The sequence below is a fragment of the Nymphalis io genome, chromosome 18 (genome assembly GCF_905147045.1).
Source record: "Nymphalis io chromosome 18, ilAglIoxx1.1, whole genome shotgun sequence".
Taxonomy (NCBI): domain Eukaryota; kingdom Metazoa; phylum Arthropoda; class Insecta; order Lepidoptera; family Nymphalidae; genus Nymphalis; species Nymphalis io.
This window is the reverse complement of record NC_065905.1, coordinates 8,747,889-8,772,530: the sequence shown is the minus strand read 5'-3', so window position 1 is coordinate 8,772,530 and position 24,642 is coordinate 8,747,889. Positions and strand designations below refer to the sequence as shown.

At 36.4% G+C, this 24,642-nt stretch overlaps 1 protein-coding gene across 1 annotated transcript in view; it reads left to right on the top strand.

The window, feature by feature from the left end:
• The first annotated feature begins 2,569 nt into the window (after nucleotides 1–2,569).
• Nucleotides 2,570–24,642, top strand: part of LOC126775411 (fatty acid synthase-like) — a 32,533-nt gene continuing 10,460 nt past the window's right edge. The window contains exons 1-25 of the mRNA XM_050497304.1: nucleotides 2,570–2,722; nucleotides 3,848–4,040; nucleotides 4,575–4,695; nucleotides 7,571–7,774; nucleotides 7,869–7,985; nucleotides 8,079–8,242; nucleotides 9,333–9,475; nucleotides 9,661–9,864; nucleotides 10,377–10,566; nucleotides 10,757–10,916; nucleotides 11,124–11,293; nucleotides 16,231–16,382; nucleotides 16,592–16,775; nucleotides 16,932–17,080; nucleotides 17,580–17,764; nucleotides 18,025–18,144; nucleotides 18,241–18,350; nucleotides 19,324–19,514; nucleotides 20,308–20,477; nucleotides 20,898–21,161; nucleotides 21,296–21,416; nucleotides 21,551–21,841; nucleotides 22,823–23,266; nucleotides 23,616–23,786; nucleotides 24,426–24,556. Coding sequence (XP_050353261.1) covers nucleotides 2,570–2,722; nucleotides 3,848–4,040; nucleotides 4,575–4,695; nucleotides 7,571–7,774; nucleotides 7,869–7,985; nucleotides 8,079–8,242; nucleotides 9,333–9,475; nucleotides 9,661–9,864; nucleotides 10,377–10,566; nucleotides 10,757–10,916; nucleotides 11,124–11,293; nucleotides 16,231–16,382; nucleotides 16,592–16,775; nucleotides 16,932–17,080; nucleotides 17,580–17,764; nucleotides 18,025–18,144; nucleotides 18,241–18,350; nucleotides 19,324–19,514; nucleotides 20,308–20,477; nucleotides 20,898–21,161; nucleotides 21,296–21,416; nucleotides 21,551–21,841; nucleotides 22,823–23,266; nucleotides 23,616–23,786; nucleotides 24,426–24,556 — 4,502 coding nt within the window. The remainder of the gene's footprint in view (nucleotides 2,723–3,847; nucleotides 4,041–4,574; nucleotides 4,696–7,570; nucleotides 7,775–7,868; nucleotides 7,986–8,078; nucleotides 8,243–9,332; nucleotides 9,476–9,660; nucleotides 9,865–10,376; nucleotides 10,567–10,756; nucleotides 10,917–11,123; nucleotides 11,294–16,230; nucleotides 16,383–16,591; nucleotides 16,776–16,931; nucleotides 17,081–17,579; nucleotides 17,765–18,024; nucleotides 18,145–18,240; nucleotides 18,351–19,323; nucleotides 19,515–20,307; nucleotides 20,478–20,897; nucleotides 21,162–21,295; nucleotides 21,417–21,550; nucleotides 21,842–22,822; nucleotides 23,267–23,615; nucleotides 23,787–24,425; nucleotides 24,557–24,642) is intronic.

The following is a 24,642-nucleotide window of genomic DNA, read 5'->3' as shown; positions in this document are numbered from 1 at the left end:
GAAAACGCTAGGCAGAATAAGAAGAAGAAGAATTTATGTGTTTTTATCATCTATACAAAAAACTGCAACTGCTTAGTAGCAGATTGTCCGATAGATAAGTGGCGACAGTCAACCGATCCGCCGAAGCCATATCGCAATTTATAACGCATTCATTAAAAGCTGTTATTGTATTTAGTGCTATTCATTTGTGTAACTTTGGTCACCACTTACCATCAGGAGGCCGTCATTTGCCGTACCTACCTATTCTATAAAGAAGAACATAAATGTCAAAATGAAAGATAATAATTTATGATAGTAACTTTTTTAAGCGTAACAAACTGACTGATTGAAAAATATATAACAAGATCTGCATTTTAATATTATATGTCGAAATTTACGTACTGAATTATTAAACATAACTCGCAGACAACAAAGCAATAAGAATTGACTTTCAAATTTTATACTATGCCCTATCCTTTGACTATATTAAACGATTATTTAAATGTTTAATTTTTACTTATTTAAATATTTATAAAATCTTCCGTTTGTATTAATTTAATATTAATTTACTGTTATAAATTTCTACATTTATCGTTTTTACGAGTGGATTTCATATCTGCATGCATCTTGCATTAACGTAATTTTTTTTAATAATTAAATAATTGTCACCCCGACTCGAGGTATTTTGCGATTAATTATACCTACCTACTCATATGGTTTTCGCCAATGGACGAATTAATTGATGAAGCCATAAATGAAATATGGCGATAATTGTTAAAGATGTCTGAAAAAATCACTTCAAGTGGAAGTACAACTGGCGTGCGTCGCTTAAGCCAACATAGTTACATCATGTAATGCGATGTAACCGTTTTTTGATGACCTTTATTCTCACCGTGCGAATTCGAAACAAAACTGTCTGTTTGTTACGCTTCACGGCTAAATACACTAAACGCGAGCGAATCACTTAACAAGACACCGACGACCCAAAAGAAAACATATATAACAAGCAGGGCTTTATCAGGGTGATGTCTCGTCTGGGTAGGTACCACCCTCACATCAGATAGTCTACCGCAAAAAAGCATTACTTGGTATTGTTGTGTTCCGATTTGAAGTAACTACAGCTATAAGGCCACACTGGTGGCGCAATGGTGATGTACAGAATGCTTAATATTAATAACGGCGCCAATGTTTATGACCGTTAATGACGGCTTATAATCAGCCCATATAGGCATATATGGGTCAACATACTTAAATTATAAAAAAAGCAGATGGTTCTGTTCGGTCTGTGCGGTGCCGCACTGATTTCTACCTGTGGTGTTGGTCTTCTTCATCACCCTTGTTGTTATGACAAAGCCTTGTTTGTAATACAGGTATTCTCTGAGCTCGTCGGTGTCCCGTTCATTGTTTATTTTAAAAACTCCTTCTTTTTGGCTGCAGTTTCGCTCGCGTTTAGAAGCTTAGCCGTGAAAGAATATAAACGATATAAACTATCATATTACATAACTCTCTTGGATTAAGCGTCGCACCAGTAGAGCAAGTAGAGCTTCTACTCGGCGTGATAATCTTTTTTAAATCCTTAACAATCATTGTCGCATTCCATTCAAGGTTTCTCATCAATCATTCCGTCCAATGGCAAACCCTATCAATATTAAGAGCAGGTAAGTAAAATTAATTTAGATACAATTTAACCTTAATGTATCTAATATGAAAGCCTAAAAACAATAAATGTAGAAATAACAGTTATACGTTAATATACAATTAATACGATAGTAATAATAAGATCCATCCAACTCTAGTTTTACTAAATATTTAAATAAATCAAAATCAAACATTTAAATTATCGTTTGAACTAGGTAAAGAATAGGCCATAGTACAAAAATTTGAAAGTCAATTCTAATAGCTTTGTTGTCTGCGAGTTATGTTTAATAATTCAGTACGTAAATATATTATATATTAAAATGTGTCGAACATTTTAATATAAAAGTGAAAATCGATATTTTGCTATCAGACATAAAATTGTCGCGATAACTAAAGTAAGTGACTTGTATAATTTCTATTTAAAACTTTTTTTTCAAAATTATATATATTTTATGTACAAATTATATATATTTTATGTAAGTATTGCAATTGTTGGCACTTGGTGACATACTCAGTGCCGGGGGTCTAGGAACACAAAAATTAAGCGAGCCAATCGATTGTTCTAAAAGTTTGTTATGCTTAAAAAGATATTAAAACAAATTGTTATCTTTCATTTTGTCATTTATGTTCTTCTTTATAGAATAGGTAGGCACGGCAAATGTCGGCCACCTGATAGAAGGTGGTGACCGTGGTGACGGATGTTATGTCTCTCATGCCTGTAATTACACTGGCTCACGCACCCTTCAAACGGAACACGACAATACTTAGTACTGGTAGTTGGGAGAATAATGTCTGATAAATGATAATGTCTGATATACAGACTTATACTTAATCACTGCAATTAGCTATTTTAACATTAAGTAAATTTATTTTATTTATTTATGTTTCGGTGTAAATATTTGTTAAATGAACCAAATAAATACTATTATAACCTTATAATTACTTTCGACAGATGGCACCCACAATCGTCTCAGGAGATAGGTCGACGACGGGTCACCGTATGTCGCATCCAGACCCTGGAGACGAAATCTTCATCACCGGCATTTCTGGTTACTTCCCGGATTCGGACTCAGTTGCACACTTGCAAGAAAATCTGTTTAATAAGGTAGCGTTGTGTATTTGTACGGTTTTATTTCCTACTAGCTGTGCCCGCGGTTTTACCAACATATAATAGGAATCACTAAGAACCGACTTAATTTTTAATTTTATTTTCGTCAAATATTAGTATTTATTTGTTTTCGCCACACCCGGATCTAGATGGGCAACATACAATTGGCCACGAGAAAAACAACATTCCCTTAAATCTATCCGACATACTTGAATGTCTTATGTCTGTGCCCTAGTCTCTATTTATTGTGACTGCAAACGTTACCTTCACGGGAAATTGTGTCAAAATATTTGTGCACTTGCTGTAGATGACAGCATTAACGTGGATGGACGACGTGGATGACGACATTTGAGCTGCAGCATCGTAGATCATCGCTCGGAAGACATATTTACATCAAATAAATTTTGTTCATTCCATTTAGGTTACTTTAAAATATCACTACGTTCATTGATGAAAAAAAACGCCGTATTCCTTACCACTCATCCATTAGTACCATTTATCCTTTACCTTTATTTACGCACGAGCGAAGCCGCAGGTAATAGCTAGTTTAATACAAATTATCCATAAACAAAAGAAATGTGTATTACACATATGGTTATATTTTTTTTAATCCGTAATATGTACAGTTTTTTTTTTAATAAGGCACTACCTTTTTTTTAAACGCTGGAAAAACGCATTAAGCGTTTTCCCCACGGAACAATGGGTTGTATGTTGGACTCATCGATGTCCAAAGCGCCAGGTGCGCCCCAAATATCAGAATACCCACTAAAAAACAGGCGGTACCCTTTCCGTCTTAGCGAGAATATATTACAAGCGAATACAGACACAGGTTTAACAGGCCCCTGTTCCCAGGGAGCGCCGTGCGTCTCCGACATACGTGCGTTCGCTGGAAATAGCTCAATGCTGTAAGCAATAGCGCAGCAATCGGCGCGTTTTACATATAAACGTTGATAAAGGCCCCGGTAATAGTTTTACTCATATATCTTCCATGTGCAGCGATCATTTACAGTTTTATTATATGCACAGATAAGCTCAAAATTTATAATTAACGGTTTATATTATGTTATTCTGAAATTGTCCAGATATATAAAATTAATTTCATTGATTTTTCACTATACTCAGGTGGACCTCATATCAGGAGACAGCCGTCGTTGGAAGCTGTCTCACCCCGAAATCCCGCAACGTACCGGCAAAATAAATAATATCACGAAATTCGATGCCTCCTTTTTTGGTGTGCACTACAAGGAGGCACACACCATGGATCCCATGAGTAGAATAATTCTGGAGAAAACTTATGAAGCTATAATCGATGCTGGTAACTTATTGTCCTACAATTTTATAAACGAAGTAATATTTATAATTTCATCAACTGATGATGATGATCTTGTGCCTAGATATAAGGCCACTGATCCGGAGGTCCTGGGTTTGACTCCCAGGTCGGGTCAATAAAAGTTATTGGGTTTTTGTGTCAGAAAATTCTCAGTAGCAGCCCGGAGTTACGCCCTATATTTTAAGCGCCAGGTGTCAAGGCTGTGGGTGGGCCGAGACCACGCCGCTGTCGTCTCAGCCGAGCAGCATCAGCCCTTTCTCACTTTCGCTCCTCCGTCTCCTTCTTGACCATGTCGGTCTCATCGAAGTAGACTACGGCCCTACATACCGATTCAAGGCAGCAATCCATAAATTAAGTCGACCAGTTTTGCCGTGGCGACGGACGACGAGTTTTAAAATTCTATTGTGTATATTAAGATGCTGTAATTGAAAATATTTTAATAAATACGAGTATGTATTGCTCACATTGTTTCGCTTATACTTACTTCTGAACCTTTACGACGCTCATGTTTATCTGTAGGTCTGAATCCAAAGGAACTGCGCAACACCAAGACTGGCGTGTTCGTCGGTGCGTGTTACTCGGAATCGGAGAAGGAATGGTTGTACCAAAAAATGCACATCAATGGGTTCGGAATAATTGGGTAAGTTTGTCTTATTTCTACAATATAGTTACTTCCAGGGTTTGTGATTGTTAATTGATCTTACTTTGCATAACCCTCGTTGGCACAGAATATATTTTATATTTGCAGAATTATTATACAAATTCACAATATGTAAAATAAAAAAAAACATTAAAATAATAAATAATAATAATAAAATAACTTTATTCACCAAAAAGAAACAAAGACAAAATTAAAGTACAAAACCATAAAAACAGTTAACAATGTGATATTTAATAGTTTGGTTAAAAGGTCGTAGTCCCAGCTAGGATGCTTTTCAGTTTACCCCTTGTACATATGCTGCCAACACAAACGTTACATTAAGTGCAGTAAAAGGTAAAAGAATATAAAATTACTTAAATAATAAACTTATGTTAATACAATTTTATAACACGCCCAATAGGCTAAAATAAAAAATACGCAAGCATTACTAAAACTAAATTTACTACAACAACAAACAAACTAAATTGAGGAGGTCGGTAGATGACTCCTACAGCAATTATGCATCGTTTAATCATAATTTCAAACCACTGTTGCTTAAGTGCCGAAGAATCCACGGGCAATACTTTTACTCTCAAATTTGAACGTATATATGCGCCTTCTCCTCCTTATGTAGATTAATTTATATATTTATAATAGTACAATTACAACATACATATAAAGCAATGAAAAGATTAATTTATAAAACAATAATAGTATATCTAATAATATGCATGTCAATTACAAGTGTACATAGCACTTCCAGATTCATCTAATCAAATTCAAATTAAAAGTAACAAAAAGTCATCAGTAATTTAAAAAAATGTCAAAATTAAATAATAAATAATGTCATTATTATAATAAAAATCAATGGGCGAAATCATAATTAAAAAAATTTAAAAATATTAATTAAAACTAATCATGCATTTTATAATAATTAAATAACTTATTTCTAAAGATTGAGGGAGAGTCACAAAAAATGTCAATGTCCGGAATTGATTGTTATATTTATTACACAACCGTACTAAGGGAGCTTGTTTACCAATATGAGACTACGCTAGGAGTATGAAATATTTTGTGGGTGTGAGTACTTCTGTATACCCTAGACGGAACTGATATCAGTATTTTTCAATTAATTCTGAGTTCTAACAATGCGCGCCTACTTCGAAGAGAAATCATTATATATTTTGCCAAACGTTCTTTGTATAACTGTCTGTGCGGAAAATCCTTTTCATGAAAAGCAAGATGTTTCGTAAAGGCTCGTTGAAAGCTCTCAATACGCTGAAAGTGTACGCTATAAAGTGGATTCCATATAACACAGGCATACTCAAGACAGCTACGCACTAATGAATTGTACAAGAGTAATTTAGTTTTCCCTGAAAAGCCTTGAGTTCCGCTTGATGAAACCAAGATTTTGAGCAGCTTTAAAAACTATATTATCAGCATGAGTTACAAAAGTTAGACGCCCGTCAATACTGACTCCTAAAAATAATTTGCGATAACTCTTTTAATATTTTATTTTCAATTGCGTAACTAGAAACAAACGGTTTTTTCTTACGAGTAAATTTTATATGAAAACATTTGCCTACATTAAGAGTCATATTGTTGAGATGACACCATGCAATAATATTGTTGAGGTCGTATTGTATTAAATCTATGTCTGAATTGGATTTAATGTTTTGTATGTTTTGAGATCGTCAGCAAAAAATGAACACTTACAATACTTTATATTTTCAGTTATATCGTTTATAAAAACGATAAACAAGAGAGGATCCAAATGTGAGCCCTGTGGAACCCCACTTTTAGCAAAATATATCTGAGATTCAAACCCAGTTGTAGTAGTAGATTGCGAACCTGATCGTAGTTCATGAAAAAAATTATAACCTGAGATGTTGTGATTTTTTAGCATAACATTCTCAGATAGCTATGTTTCCGTGATAGTAATGATGTCTAGATCAAAATATTTTATAGTGTAATATATTTTTGTCTCTTAATTCGCTCAATCACTTATAACTTTTTACCCACTTTTAGAATTATAGCGTATATATATAAAAATTACATATATATATATATATATATATATATATATATAATATATATATTTATATATACAGTACAGTAACAGTAACAGCCTGTTAATATCCCACTGCTGGGCTAAGGCCTCCTCTCCCTTTTGAGGAGAAGGTTTGGAGCTTATTCCACCACGCTGCTCCAATGCGGGTTGGTAGAATACACATGTGGCAGAATTTCAATGAAATGCAGGTTTCCTCACGATGTTTTCCTTCACCGTTAAGCACGAGATGAATTATAAACACAAATTAAGCACATGAAAATTCAGTGGTGCTTGCCCGGGTTTGAACCCACGATCATCGGTTAAGATTCACGCGTTCTTACCACTAGGCCATCTCGGCTTTATATATATATATATATATATATATATATATATATATATATATATATATATAATTCGTGAAAATAACCATCAACTTCTCAGATATAATACCGTTACCAATGCGCCAAACATTAGCTAGTAGAAGATATAACTACAAATCTGTCACAATCGATTGAATGATATATGATAAACCTCCAAAATAAGTAATAATTCTGAACGAAATACATGCATCTTAATATCTAGTAGCAGTAACTCGTGGTAGGTGAACGACTTTATACTATTGCACTAATTCTTGCTTCAACAACATTTGAAAGTTAATTACTGTATAATTGTTGCCATTTATCCAGCGAACACTCTATATCTTGTTTATTATTTTGGATGTGGATGATAAAAACATATAACATAAACATAAATCTGTGGTAGCCTTCGACTACAAATTTAAAATATAATACGATATTTTATAGAAATAAATAATATAATTTTCAGCTGCTCCCTAGGCATGATCGCCAACCGTATCTCCCAATGGCTTGGAGTTACTGGTCCTTCCTACAAAGTAGATACAGCATGCTCCAGTTCTCTGTATGCCTTGGAACACGCATACAGAGCCATTAGAGACGGCCATTGCGACACAGCTATTGTTGGAGGAACAAACCTATGCCTCAATCCTTTCGTGTCTTTACAGTTCTTTAGGTAGGAAGAAAGTGGTTCATTTTGAAAGTAAGAAAATTGTCCTAGCTAAAATTTAAATAATAGTGGTTATTTAATAGCTACATTTTCATTTAAGACTGGGTGTTTTATCAGCTGATGGAAGGTGCAAGTGCTATGACGAAAGTGCAAATGGTTATGCCCGTTCTGAAGCAATTGTTGTTTGTATACTTCAGAAGGCTAAGGATTCAAGACGGTAATATTAAGTTGAATAAACACACGAATACACGATTATATGCAATGCCATTAATATATCTGAATAATAACCTAATCTCACATATTTTTTTAGAGTCTATGCCCAAGTAGTCCACGCGAAGACTAACTGTGATGGGTATAAAGAACAAGGTATCACCTACCCATCTGGTGATATGCAGAAGTTACTCCTCAGCGAATTTTATGAAGAGTGTGCTATTCCACCCAGCAACCTCGAATTCGTGGAAACACATGGAACAGGTATGTGAATTTATAACAAAGAAGTGATAAATAAAAAGGACTCAGGTCCTTTTATGCGAAGGTACTTCAAAATATGTCTCCTAAGAAGCAAGTTTGTTTTTCGAAAACTCTTTAAATAATTTCAATATTTAGTTTCTACTATCATACTCATATTTTGTAGTTTAATACGAAAGTACAAAGTATGTGTATTTTTTAGTTTAATGTTTTTTTATACAATACGAAGGCGGACGAGCATATGGGTCACCTGATGGTAAGTGGTCACCAACGCCCATAGACATTGGCATTGTAAGAAATGTTAACCATCGCTTACATCACCAATGCCCACCAACCTTGGGAACTAAGCTTTTATGTCCCTTGTGCCCGTAATTACACTGGCTCACTCACTTCAAACCGGAACACAACATTTCCAAGTACTGCTGTTTTGCGGTAGAATATCTTATGAGTGGGTGGTTCCTACCCAGACGAGCTTGCACAAAGCTCTACCACCAGTTCTATTTAACGAGTTATTATGCATCATCTACAAACATAATGCATAATAACATAAAGAGTTGATATAGTTGTGCGATAGTGTATTTTATGGAGCTGATTAACGTCACACATTAGTCGTTTATGTTAAATTAAATTTAAACGGAAAATATCTTGCATTACGCCGTTTGAAAAAACATCGAATATTTATAAATAATTGTTAACATAAATAACTTTTTAATGTTCAATTAATCATTCCAGTATTGTATACAATACAACCTACTTAGCTGTAAATTGTGAATCCAACATTAATTAGTGAACAATAATAATATAAATGTTCACTAAACTAATATTAGATACACCGAAAAACCAATGATTTATTGATCTGAATCAATACAATTGTTACATAATAAAGTCATAAATACAATACAATATCTACAATTCTAATACAATTCAATACAAGTTGTAGAAATTTTTACTTTGCGTTTTCTAACAATATGCTGATAAAAGATTTATTTTTAAATGTTACAATGATTGGATGATATATAATGATTGATACTTTAATAGGTTTTGTCTGCATGTACCATTTTTTTAAAATCAACTAAGAATTATTTTGTCCCAACAGGTACAGTAGCTGGTGATCCCGTAGAACTTAAAGTTGTTGGAGACATCTTCTGTACTGATAGACGTAATCCTCTAATGATAGGATCTGTTAAGTCTAATTTAGGACACAGTGAAGCAGCGTCAGGTCTCTGTTCTGTTGCGAAGGTAAGAATCAATACCATGAAATTACCATTTGTAATTTAGTTAATGTAATTTTTGCAGAGAACTTGAATCTTTTAACTTTTTTTAACAATATATTTTTCATATTTTATTTTATATAATAAAAAAATGAATGACAATGTTATCCCGAATTTTATCAAATCTAATGTTAAATAATTTTTATCTATTAGATGTGCATCGCGTATACAACAGGATATATCCCTCCCAATATAAACTTCAAAGTCCCAAGAAGGGAAATATTATATCTCAAGGAGGGAAAACTCAAAGTAGTGACTGAAAAGCAACCCTGGGGCAGGGGAATGACTGCTATCAACAGCTTCGGTTTTGGAGGTGCCAACGCCCACATTTTGCTCAAAAATGCTGCGAGATCGAAGGTTGGTTGAAATTAGAATTCAAACCTTGTTTTTTATTTTCGCATCAATTCGGAACTTTACATTTTATGAAATTGTAATTAAAAATGGAGAACCAGGCATTTTACTAACTCTTTTTATGGCTGGCAATTTACAGCCGACAATAATAATAATAATAATAAATTTTATTTTTTAATAATAATAAATTTATTTATTCTCTCCCACAGACAATAATTTTTACATTTTATTTTTTAATAATATATATAAATACAGTTATATGTGGGATACAGGAGCCCAAACTAGGTTGCCCTATGCTAAGGGTCTCATAATAACTAATATAATACCTTTACCTTTAATTTTTTTAAGTACTGGTTCTTAGGGAGATTATTTCTGATGCATTTTAAAATAATTCCCACAACCAGTAAAAACATTTGGGCCGGAAAAGTAACAGTTTATTTTTATGTATATTTATATATTCTTAACAATTAACAAATTATTAAAAAATGTTTCTTGTAATTTACATTTTCTACAATTAGATCAACAATGGAATGCCATCAGATGATTTACCTCGATTGGTCTGCGTATCGGGTCGCACCGAATCTGCTGTAGCTAAGATTCTAGATGACCTTAAGTCGAAGACTGTTGACGTTGAACTTGTTAGACTTTTACACGCGATACATGATGAAGATATCAGTGGCCATTTTTTTAGAGGATACACTTTATTGGGTAAGAATTTCATCAATAGATTGTTTTAGAAAAATCACAAAAATAGCTCTCGCTTTCGTCAAAATGAAATCCAGTTAAAGTTCAACAACGTCTATAACTAAGAGTTATTGTTATTGTTTTGATTAGCTTACGAGCTTAGTAATATTTGTTTCCTTATTTAATTCTCCGTTACACATTTTTTTATACACAGAATCAACTCCAGCGAAAAGTGTGTCACTAGCTGGGAACATCCAATACTTCTCCGGTGTCCGTCGTCCAGTGTGCTTCGTATACTCGGGTATGGGTTCTCAGTGGGCAGGAATGGCTACACAACTCATGAGAATTCCTGCATTTGCTGCTGCTATTAAAAAGTAAGACTAAAAGTCATTAAATTAAATTAAAAAATTAAGACTGCGATCGATTTCAAACATTGAAAACCAATTTATTTAAGTGTTGGATAGTATGACTATTAATATTACCAAAATCTGATTGAATGATGTACGGCATTTCCAAAAGTTACAAAAATATTTTTTAAATTTGTGGAATTATTATTATTAAATGCCTTAATCCTTCCCCAGGTGCCACAAGGCTTTAGAGTCTAAAAGCATAAACTTGACCAGGCTCGTAACTGAAACTGACCCTAAGATACATGATAACATCGTCAACTCTTTCATCGGTATCGCCGCGGTTCAGATAGGTCTTACGGATGTTCTGAAAGCTGTTGGGACTGAGCCCGACTTCATTATTGGTAAGAATTATAGAATTTTGTGTTTGAAGGTAAATGAGCAAAAAGCTGTTTAATAGTAATGAGGTGTTTGTTATATGATTACATAGATCATGAGGGTCACTGTATTCACTGCTGACCTTAAAAAATAAGCACATATGCTTTACATGAAAAATAGGGATTTCGGACGACTTAATTTTGTCACTATGAAATTCGTCGTGACGGCATGCATGGACCTGAGGGAAACTATAGAAATGAGGTTGGCTCACATTTGCCCGGTCTCAGTCAGTCAGTCAGTGAATATATGTTAGGCTGGGCCAGCCGCAGAAAATATTAAAGCGAATTAATGAAAGAAATATTTGTTTCAAAATTTAAATTATATATAATAATTTAATCTTTGTGACATTTTAAAACAAAACCTTGGAAAAATAGATATAAATCTTACTGCCATTAGTGACAAGACGGGTACTTCATATTTTGCTAAAGGAATCTTCATCGAATTCAACAGGAATGCTGCTAGCATTCTTGCACCACAATTTTACGCACCTACGATTTGTACAGATGACATTCATTTTTCTTCCTCTATACCATTATACAGTTACATAAGTGTTTTTTTTTTTATATGCCCCGGGAGTGCAAATGACTCTACTCCACCTGATGGTAAGTGGTATTAGAGTCCAAACGCGACGACGGTCAGTACAGTCGGGAAGAATGTTCTGTACTAGCCGTCCCCGCCTTGCCGGCCCGCAAGATGCCTCTTCACGCCTCGTTTGAAGGAACCCGGGTTGTAAGAGGAGGGGAACACGTGAGCTGGTAAGGAATTCCATTTTTTGGTAGTGCGACAAAGAAAGGAGTTGCCAAATTTCTTTGTGCGCGATGGAATTGATGTCACAGTTAGGCGGTGACATCGAGAACCAGCTCGCGTGGACTTAAGAAGGAAGGGGGAAGCAGGAATTAGAGAGAATAATTCCTCAGAGCACTCGCCGTGATACAGTCGATAGAAAGCGCTCAGTGCTGCTATCTCGCGACGCAATTCTAAAGGTTCAAGGGTGTTTGTGACCTTTACGTCGCCAATAATGCGTACTGCACGTCGCTGCAACCGGTCCAAGGCCTCCAGTAGGTACTTAGCGGAGCCATCCCAAAGGTGCGAGCAATATTCAACGCAAGACCGTACCTGTGTTTTGTATAACAGGCACAGTTGTTGTGGCGTGAAAAAACGCCGCACCTTGTTCAGAACTCCGAGTTTCCGTGAAGCTGTTTTTATAATAGCCTCGATGTAATCCCTTGAACTAAGGTCGCAGCGAACGTCCATCCCCAGCATGGTGATTTTGCTTTGTATCATCAGCGGTGTACCACAGAGGGAGGGATGAGGGTAAAATGGTGACTTTTTCGCTGTGAGAGCGCATACCTGTGTTTTCTTGGCATTAAACTCAACAAGATTATCAGAACCCCATTTGGCGATGAGCTCTAACGTCCTATCGAGTTCAATGACAAGATTCTCCCGCCTCTCCTCAGTTTCCGCCCGCCCAGCCAATGCGCGTCCGTGGTATCCACCATGCACTGTACTATCATCTGCATAGGAATGTATGTTCCCAAGAGAGAGCATATCATTGATATACAAAAGAAAGAGTGTGGGAGATAGCACAGATCCCTGGGGGACCCCAGCATTCACTACATAGAATTGTGAAGCGCAACCATCTACTAAAACACGAAGGCTACGCTTGTGTAGGAAGCTGGCAATCCAGGTGCATAGCTGAGCAGGCAGACCATATGCCGGTAGCTTGGAGAGAAGACTTCTGTGCCAGACCCTGTCGAAAGCCTTGGAGATATCGAGGCTGACAGCCAACGATTCTCCATGCTTGTCGATAGCTTCACCCCAGAGGTGTGTTACGTACGTTAGAAGATCACCTTTTGGACCGTTTTGGTCGAAACCCGTACTGACGATCATTAATTAGACAGTGATCTTCTAGGTAATGGATCAGTTGGTTGTTTAGAATCCGTTCCATCACCTTACAAAGTACTGAGGTGATAGCTATTGGTCGATAATTTGCCGGGTCAGACCGATCCCCTTTTTTGGGAACCGCTTGCACATTAGCTCTTCTCCAAGCCTCCGGCACACATCCCGAGGAGAGAGAAAGTTGGAACAGGCGCGTTAACACGGGAGACAGCTCCGCCGCGCACTTCTTCAGCACAATGGCTGGTATTCCATCGGGACCACTAGCTTTCCGTATATCAAGTGATTGCAGCTCCGCACGCACATCACGTTGCCTGATTTTGATGTCAGGCATCGTGTGGCCACATGAAGGTATTGTTGGTGGCTGCGCACTACAATCATCGATCACAGAGTTGTCGGCAAAGAGTTTAGCCAGGTCGGCTTTCTCCTGCGGACTGTGAGCTAGTGATCCGTCCGGATTTCTGAGCGGTGGCAGCGAAGGTTGGCAGAAATTGTTTTGCACAGACTTGGTCAGTCGCCGAAGCTACGGGAGCCCCTAGGATGCGAAATAAGGTCATGACCAATCTGTACAATGCGCTGTGCATCCGCTCTCGTGTATGTCTTCCTACAGGACTTGGAATTTTTATTGTAGTTTGCTTTCAGTGAGTCAATGTTAGATGCCCCGCTAATGCAGCCGTTGATCCACGCGCGATATGCCGCCTGCTTAGATGATACAGCGTCGGCACATTCACGAGTGAACCAACGGTTACGCGTACCCCTATTGATGAGATCTGAGCTAGGAATGTAGTATTCCATTCCTAACATGATCTCATCAGCAACAGCAGCGGTACTAGCTGTCAGGTCATTCCCACTGAAGCAACGTTCCTTCCAAGGGACTGACGCATATTAATCGCGCATCCCGTCCCAATCTGCCGACTTATAGTGCCAAACGCGACGTTTGCATACCGCTGATGGCGGCAGCTTGGCCTGTGGCACTTTGGTAGATATACGGCCGTGATCCGAAGAACCAAGTGGAGCTTGAACCACAACCTGATATTCCACCGGGTGAGAAGTCAGCAGAAGATCCAGTAGAGAAGGCGCTTGCCCATCAATGTCTGGGATCCTGGTGGGCTGATCAACCAGTTGGGTCAAGTCGTGTGTGAGAGCAAAAGCATGAGCAGTTCTTCCAGCATGGTCAGTTTTGAGGGATTTCAACCATGATTCATGGTGAGCATTAAAATCCCCCAAAAACACCAATTCCGCGTTAGGAAACTGCTCTTGCGCAGCATCTGCCACCCGACTAAGATGGTCAAATAATCGGCTTGTCTCCAAGTCACCATTGTGGGATCTGTAGAGGCACACGTAGACTCGACTCTGACGAACCAGGTCCACACGTACCACCAACATGGAGAAGGAGGGGTCCTCCAAGCAGCGCATTCGGTGACAACAAACATCCGCCCTGACGAACAAGCATACTCCGGCTTTCGCTTTAAAAGATTCTTCAAGCATGTAGCCGGGATAGTTAAGGTAGCTGGTGTCGGCAGGGCGGAGTATTTGCGTCTCCGCATTGCTGGCCGTGCTGTCTCGAGATGGCGGTGGACAGCGTTGAGGTTAGCGTGGAGTCCTCGGATGTTAGAGAACTCGACCTCAAACAGCGTGGGTATGGTGGGGGTGTGCACCGCTGAACGACCGTTATTTCTTAGTTGCGCTACCATTTCGGAAAATAAGGAAAAGAGACGTGAAGCGAGCGACGTATTGCCACGATAGGGATGGGCAAAGTATGGAGGCGTGTTTTCCCAAATGGTTGCCAAAAGGGATAATATACCGATCCGCCGGACGGAAGGGCCCCCGAACCCCCCCGGAAGTGGCCGCTAGGACCCCACCTTCAGGTCACCAACAGGCACGACGGTCCACCCCGAGATTATGCGTGGCCTGGTGGGGCAGCCTTGCGAGCTGTTTAGGCACGCTCGGGCGCCTGTACTATGCCACGGGCGCCCAGCGGAACAGCCGTTTCTTCAGGTCTCCCTGTCCGGCAGGTCAATACAGTTTCCCCCGGCATTGGTTCAACAGCCGTCTCCACGGGACCAACACCCATCGCGGCAATACTCGCTCGGGCACTGCCTGTACGCTGGCTGACCTCGAAACGCGGCTGCAAGCTACTTCACGAGTTTTTCACCATGCGTACGGTGGTAACCAGCCAGGCGGATGTTAGCATCATACCACCAGATGAGCAGATGGTCGCTCAGATATCCCTTAGTCGCCTCTTACGACACCCATGGGAGAGAGAGGGGCAGTGAAATGTTTTCTTTCTCCGTCACTGTACGGCATAACCGCACATTGACACTGTAAAATTGCATCAGAAATTTCTGAAATATTTATAATTATTCATTTAATTTATAAGTTAGTTGATATAAGGCAGATCGTCTGTTATTATTGGTATTATTTGACATATTATTATTGACCTCGATTATCAGCTTATAAAGCTGCAGATCTCGATATTCTGAATTCAAGCCTTAAATCGGTCTAATAAAATATATATATAGCTAAGTACTTCTAACAGAATATAAACGGTAATAAAATGTCAAAGTTTTCAGTCACGAATGACATGAAAAAGATGTTCGGTACAAATTATACGATAATCTATTATTTTGGACATTGTATTATTTTTGTTGACTAATGCGTAACTTTTGTACCACCCTTTGAAACAAAGTAGTTCTTAAATGACAAACAGCTACTACAAACAACGCAATTAGCTAATGAATATGAATAAAAAAATGTGGCCATCTTGGGACGTACAGCCGATGCTGAAATGATAGTTATAAAGTATGAACAATAATATAGAGTTTAATAAATAAATAAATCGAACTTATATAGAATTCGTGCCACGCAAGCACGCAATGTAGTAGAGAACGGCGTAGAGAGAACATGCATTAGAAAGTTACGTCAACGTTGCTTGCAGTCATGGGATACGAGTCGTTCTTAATCCCAAGGCGTGCCAATAGATGTTTTTTCTTAATTTTTACTTTAGGTCACAGTGTGGGTGAGTTGGGTTGCGCTTACGCAGATGGCTGTTTAACAGCAGAACAGACGATTCTCTCAGCATATTATGTCGGTTCGGTAACTGCTGACACTCCATTTATTAAGGGATCTATGGCTATTGTAGACCTTGGATATAAGGATGTAAGTTACATAATCTCATTTTTTTAATTCAATTAAGCAACTTCAATTATTTTAATCATAATAGTTTCTTAGATATTATTAATTAAATTGCACATGTTTGTAACTCTTCGTATACTTAGTTTTTTAACTGTTCTATGATTTAGTAAAATAAGATTTTGATGGAAGAGTATTATTAATATAATGTTGATTTATTTTGTTTTTAAAAACAGATAAAAACAATACTTCCATCCGAAATTGAAGTAGCTTGCCACAATGGACCTGACTCTTGCATCATTTCTGGCCCAGTGGACAAAATAAAGACTTTTGTTGCCAAACTGGTAGCGCAAGGAATCTTTGCCAAGGAGGTATCTTGCAATAACATCGCCTACCATTCGCGATACATCGCTGAAACCGGTAAGTTTAATTTTATTTATTAGTTTTACTAGTTGACAAAATGTTTTATTTAACGTAGTTAATACCAGTCAGTAATTTTTTTAATAAAATTAAACAAGTAAAAAACCTGAACAAGCGCATTAAACCTTCAAAACTGAACTTTAAATTTTTAAACAGGGTCAACACTTCTAAAATATTTAAAGGTAGTGATTCCAACACCAAAACTACGTTCAGGGCGCTGGCTTTCCACTTCTATTCAGCAGGATTTGTGGAAAGGTCCCAAAGCTGAGATGTCTTCAGCTGAATACATCACTAATAATTTTCTTGTAAGTTTTTATCTACAGTTGGCATTTATCATCCTTTAATAGTTTTGAGTGCTCCGTTGGTCTGGTTATAGTTATAGTTTTCTAGCTTATAAGAATACAGATCCCGAGGTTCGTTCGTTACTCGTGTTTTGTCCAAAACCTGTTATTAGTAGCCTGCAATCTGAAATTTAGCAGTGTTTAGACTCCCGTGCCATTGAAAGCCTACTTTGGGCACCGGAACTCTTTCCGATAGTGTCGGATTGGCCTTTTCTTAAGATTATAAAAATGAGGAAATTTTGAGTGCACCTGTTTTTACACTGTAATATGTAGTTACTCTTATACTCCTAAGATTTCAATGAACCCTTACTTTTCTTTCTCTCCCTTTCTCTTAATACTACTTTTTGTACAACAGTTGCGACTCGCGTCGAACGAAAATCACTTTATATAGTATTATATGAAATCTTAAATTATTGTAGAATACTATACAACTAATTGTGCTAAACATATATCTTTTCAATAGAATCCAGTGCTGTTTGAGGAGACGGCTTGCCTAATTGCTGACAATGCGATTATTATAGAGATTGCGCTAGATTGCCTCCTGCAGGAAAATTTACGTAGATATCTCAAGAAGGATAACATTAATATTTCACTTACTGAGAGAAATGACCCAGACAACGTACAAGCTTTATTCACGGCCCTGGGCAAGTAAGTGCTTAAATTTCCTGTATGAATCTTTTAATTAATATTATGAATATTAGGACATATAGAGGCCTACCTGAAAAAAAGCTACAATAGATACAATAAGTAACGCAAAATATCAATGCTAATGTCTCTTATAGTGTCACTGTCAGTACGGCATATTTCGTTATTATTGGATCATTCACCACAAAAGTATTAATAAAGTTATACGATTTTCAATTTTTTTTTAAGTATAAGAGCCGAAGTAAAAAGTGCCATATTTACAGGTGTTACGAAGTCGGATTGAACCCGCACCTCGCCAATATTTACCCGACCATTAATTTTCCTGTGTCGCAAGGAACTCCGATGCTTTCACACTTGGTTGAGTGGAAACACACTGAAGATTGGTGAGTTCAAATACATGTATCGTTAAAATTTTAAATTTCATATCAAAAAGACAGAAATATTTTCTAACACTTCTCTTTGTTTCGCATTTACTGTAGGTACGTAACATACTACGGAGGCAAAGTTATGATGACTTTAAGTGAGAGGGCGGTGGTCATGTCCATTACAGATGAAATGAGCGAGTTCATGGTCGGTCACGTTATTGATGGTAAGGTTATTTTCATATTGTAAGAAGAGCCATCTGATAATTAGTGATGCCAATGTCTGTAGGCGAAGGGAACCTTCACGGGAGACATTGGCACTGTTACTGTGAATCATTCCTCAGACTATCGATTCGCCACCAATTATTGGAACAAAGGTGTCCCGTGTGTGTATAATTACATTGGCTCACTCACTATTTAAACCGCCACAAGTAACACAAAACATTAATAAAGGTTTCTATATGATTCACTCGAAGGTGCAAGCTTGTTTTGTCTGTATGTATGTAACCACCCACTCACATTCTATTCAATTCATACATATTCTATCGCCAAACAGCAATACTAAATATTGTTGTGCTCCGGTTTGAAGGAAGAGTGACAAGTACAAGAGTAACAACATCTTAGTTCTCAAGGTTGGTGTCGCATTGACGAAGGAATGGTTGACATTTCATAAAGCGACAATGTTTATGAGCGATGGTGACTATTTGCTATCGGCTGATGGTATTATGTATGAAAAAAGTAATAATACAAAGATTTATTATATGAAACTCACACTCGGTCTTTTATTAAATATAGAACCCTTTATACCTACTTAATGATTTTCAAATTAAAAGCTACCATCGGCTCGGAAAACAGAATACCCTGACCTTTTTTGTGAGATTTTTTTATAGCTTTCATACAATCTTTATTCACATTATAAATGCGAAAGTGAGTTTGTTTGTTTGTTTATGTGTTAGTATATTTGTAACATCTTAACGTCTTAACTACTCAACTGATCATCATAAAAATTTCCATAACATGACATAATAAAAAGTGAAGATACACTTCATACGTTATATAAACTTATGATAGTATAAAACAATTGTGTCCAATTGATTTATATTTTTTTTGTAATATATCAGTCATTCCTGTAAAAAAAACATTTATTGAACGTTTGTTCTTATCCTCATATAATCCTGTGTATTTAAATTTCCATCCAAGGTCGCAACCTGTATCCTGCAACCGGTTACCTATTGATGGCGTGGGAAAGCCTTGCAATGATAATGGGAGAGCTGTTCATAGAAGTTTCCGTGGTGTTCGAGAACGTACGATTCCAAAGAGCTACTCACATCCCTAAACAAGGAAGTTTAGAGTTCATTGTTGTGGTTCATAGAGGAAGTGGACAATTTGAGGTTAGCATATGTTAAGTTTATCTAAATAGTGAGTTCTATATAGTTAATACCGGATAGATAATAGAGGGCACGTTTTTTGTCATTGCACGTACTGCATTAGGTAATAGTAGAAAATTTGCAGAATTAAAGTAAAAGCTTTTTCTTGACTTTAAAAAACAAACAAGTTCACATGAGTGTAAAATAACACCGTCCTGTACTGTTAAATTTCTTTACGACGGCAAGAAATTTAATAGTTTCTATTTCTTACCAATTGAATTTGGTAATTTTTACGTTAAACATACTCATACATATATCTTACATTGTTCGATACCTTAAAATTTTAGTTTACGTTATATCGGCTTCAATCAATTATTCTATGTAACAACCCACAATTAGTTTTGGTTGTCATGCACGCTGTACTTGTCAAAAAATGGGAGTAAATGCTCTCGTCTTGCAAGTTGACAATTGTCACATTCGGACGAGGACGTAAGTAGCCGGCCTTTTGTGCAACAGTTGTGTACATTTTTCAAATTTTTGCATTCTTATCGTGGTGGTGACCAGCGTGAAATAAATACTTAATAAAACAGAGAGAGCACCGAAAATATCAGAATTGAATTGAGCAAGATCGAAAAGTAAAGCCTATGCAGAAAAGCAAAATCCCTCAAGCCAAAGCTTCTTAACTGCTGTCAAATTCACATTTATTTATTTTATTTTGTAATGAGTATGTTATAAATTTTAAAATAAAATATAAATATTGAAATTTTCATTTAACTTTATAGTATTGTTAAATAAATTCAATAATAAAATCGAACAGATCTTTGAAAGCGGAGCATCCATTGTCACTGGAACTATTTACGCAAAGAAGAACGTTGGACAGGATTACCGTGTGCTTCCAGTTGAGCCTGAATCCACAGGACCCAATGTTAAACATCTACTCACAAAGGACTTCTACAAGGAGTTACGTCTTAGAGGCTACCAGTATAGGTATACAGATAAAATTCAAATAAAAAGTTCTTATTTACTATGTTAGTCATATCATCACTTGGCTGAAATAAATACATTTTGTTTATAAAATTTGACGAAAAATTGATAAATTTCATACAGTGGGCTTATATATGATTTTCCATAAATTTTAGTATAGTTATCCAAAGTCAGTCACGAACTAGCATCACAAACATATTTATGAAAACTCATTTATACTAAAAATACCTATCTGCAAAATAAAATGTAGTATTTCATAGTCTTATCTTAGTAGACGTATTTTGCGAACAAGATTGCTATTTCAAAATATCCAGTTAATTGAAGAAATAACAAAGGCTATGTTAAAATATATTCATAAAGAAAAACGCAATATGCTCATTTGAGTTTGGATTATGCAGTAATTAAAGCTCATTTTAATTACAGCGGCTACTTCCGAGGTGTAATCAACAGTAACGTGGAGGGCACCCGTGGTTGCCTGGCCTGGGTCAACAACTGGGTCACATTTTTGGACTGTATGATGCAGATGAAGATCATTGGTAATGATACCCGAGGACTTTTCGTGCCTACCAGAATTGATAAACTATGTATTGACGTTAATATGCACTATGACGCTATATCGAAAATGAACCCTAATTCTAAGACTCAAGCGTTTGAGATTAGGGTTAATCCTACTATTGACGTTATCAGGTAAGCTTGCAAAGTCCTTACTTAAATGAAAAAAATAATATAAATTATATACAGATTACTTTTGATTCTTTTTAAATACTACAATGTTATATTATTATCGTGGGATTAATTTAATTTCTTTTCTTATTCGCCAGAGCCGGTGGTGTAGAAATTCGAGGTTTACACGCCACACCAATTTCAAGAAGGGTTCCCCTTGGCGTACCAGTTTTAGAAAAAAACATATTCATCCCTAACTTTGGAAAGTCTAAGATGAAGGTACAAGGGTAAACATTTTTAATTACAAATATTTTAAAATTAGTCGTTACTCGCACTTTTTTTATTTAAGTATTCTTTTGTCAAATTAAACATAGCAAATAATGTATAACAAAATAAAACCAAATCATTTCTAGATTGAAGATATTCTCCGAAGCAATGTTCAGCTCATTCTTGAAAATAGGCAAATTTACAAATTTAAAAGCATTGAAATCGTTGACGATGAATATAAAACTGCTGGATTTGAACCTATACTAGATAAAGTAGCAGACGTCTTAGGTGACCTACCTTTGCTACAAGCTGAATTGTCTGTTTTGTGTGAGGATCTTATCGAATTGCCATCAAACATTTCTATCAAAAATAAGAAAATTATTGGAGAAAACAATATTTTAGTACTTATCGGTGCTAATCTGCTCCAAAGAGATGAAGTAAGTAATATTAAAAAAAAAATTAAATATACAAAACAAAAGATGACATAACGCACAGAATCAATATTAAGCTTATAAATGATAAGTTTTTATAAATGTATAAAACTATCTAAATGCTGTCATTTTTAGTCCAACATGGTGGCCACCACTAAATGGCCATTTATCAATTCCCTTATGACATGGGTATCAAACCAAATCACAATCGCATTAGAGCAACGTGGTGGAATAAGCTCCATACCTTCAGGGATTTAATTTTTATTACGTAATATCAATCCAATTTCAAACAAGTGCAGTAATAGCTGCATACACATTCCTAGACGTACATAAACTACAAGATAGCTGATTGCTCTGTTATATTGTTTAGAGAATATCGCTGGATTTACTTAACTATTCATAAATTATCAACATCTACGTTAATAACGTCTTAATATATATTACCGTAACAGCCTGTGAATGTCCCACTGCTGGGCTAAAGGTCCAAAGGGAGCTTATTCCACCACGCTGCTCCAATGCGGGTTGGTAGAATTCACATGTGGCAGAACTTCAGTGAAATTAGACACATGCAGGTTTCCTCACGATGTTTTCCTTCACCGTATAGCACGAGATGAATTATAATCACAAATTAAGCACATGAAAATTTAGTGGTGCTTGCCCGGGTTTGAACCCACGATCATCGGTTAAGATTCACACGTTCTTACCACAGGGCCATCTCGGCTTTTAATATATATTAAGGCACACATATTTTAATATATATTAAGGCACATATAATTAATTATTTATCTGTTGACCGTAAATTATTTAAAATATTGAAAAACGCAAAAATCTCTACAAGCTTATCTGTAATTACTGTTATTACACAACGATGTCTCTCATAGCTTGGTTTGATTAGCTTGGTCTAAAAAAAATGTTTTTAACTGTGGTAAGCAAAATAAGAATTACTAATTCTTTAAACAATTATTTAATAAGATCATTGTCTGTTAGGTACTTAAAGACGCGTTTGCATCTCTATGCGACAAAGGGTTTATCATGAGCCGTGAAAAAGAACCAATTAATCCAAAAGATTACTCCGAAAAATACGACATCATAACCATACAAGATACTGGTCTCGAATACGTGGTCCTCTTCAGAAAACGAGAGCGTGTAAAGCCAGCTAAATTTATCAATATCATCTCAAGCGATGAAACATACGATTGGATAGACAAAGTAAAGCAAGGTCTTAATATTGGACAAAAAGTGGTTTTATATAGCCAAAATGAGCCTATAAATGGACTATTAGGTCTAATTAACTGTCTAAGAAAGGAACCTGGAGGTGAAACGATATATGGTCTATTAATTGCTGATCCTTCAGTTCCACCATTCCACCCAGATTTAGAATTCTACGAAGAGCAGTTAAATATGGATTTGGCTATCAATGTTTATCAAGACGTAAGTGCAAAACGTTATAAGATTAGATGTCTGTTTTTTATTTCGATTGATTCATAAGTTCAATTATTTATATTAATATTTTTTCATTTATATAGTTTATTTTTTTTCAATCTATATTGGAAGCGTCAAATGGGCTTTGTTGTTTAATGTTTGTTGATTAATAATCACGACCCAAAAAAATGGGACTGTAAAAATATTAGTATTCTTTACGTCATAAATAGTTCGATTCGTACGCGCTTACAATTATGACCACATAAACAAAATCAAACTGTTAGTGATTGGCAATAAATTTAAAAAAATTCGTGTTAAATATGATATAATTTTAATATATAATACTTTTTATAATCAGGGTCAATGGGGCACGTACCGTCACTTACTCCTCGGTGACTTGGATACAGTCAAGGCCCACCACGCCTACGTGAACACAGTTACAATTGGAGACCTCTCCTCGCTGACCTGGCTGGAGGGACCCATAAGAGTTAATCAAGCTTATAAGAACCCAGGAAATATTGTTGTAAACGTAAGTAAAATATGTAATAAGATGTTACATAAGTTTTTAATATTGAATGTAGTCGAATTTGTTATGTACAGTCGCTATAGTCTCTACATATTTTATTTAAAAAAACCCTACTACTAATTGTATTAATGACAAGGTTATTAAAAATGTGTGTAAGCTGAGATGGCCCAGTGGTAAGAATGTGTGAATCTTAACCGATAATCGTGGCTTCAAACCCGGGCAAGCACCACTGCATTTTCATGTGCTTAATTTGTGATTATAATTCATCTAGTGCTACACGGCGAAGGAAAATATAATGTAGAAACCTGCATGTATCTAATTTAACTGAAATTCTGCCACATGTGTACTCCACCAGCCCGCATTGGAGCAGCTTGGTGGAATAAGCTCCATACCTTCACTTCAAAAAGGGAGAGGAGGCCTTAGCAATGGGACATGCACAGGTATATATGTAGCTGTGTCTGTGTGAGCGTGTGTGTAGAGGGACTTTATTGTTTTTGTTTTATGATGATAAAGAAATAACATTTATGAGTATATGTGTCTATGATATATAGTTAGGGAGGCCATATATTAGGATGTTGAATGTATATTTGCTTGGTTGAAAATGTTATTTTTGTAAAAAGTAGGTTATATTTTTATATGCAGGTATACTGCACGGCTTTAAACTTCCGCGACGTAATGACGGCAATGGGGCGCGTGTCGGTCGATGCCGTCGCACAAGGCAGGCTTGCGCAAGAGTGCGTACAAGGGTTTGAAATTGTCGGCAGAACGTGCAAGTGAGTTCTAAATTTAAAACGTAAAATGACTTCTTGCGGATTACCTTCAATTTCGTCTTTAGTGCAATTTTGTAGTTATTTTATAA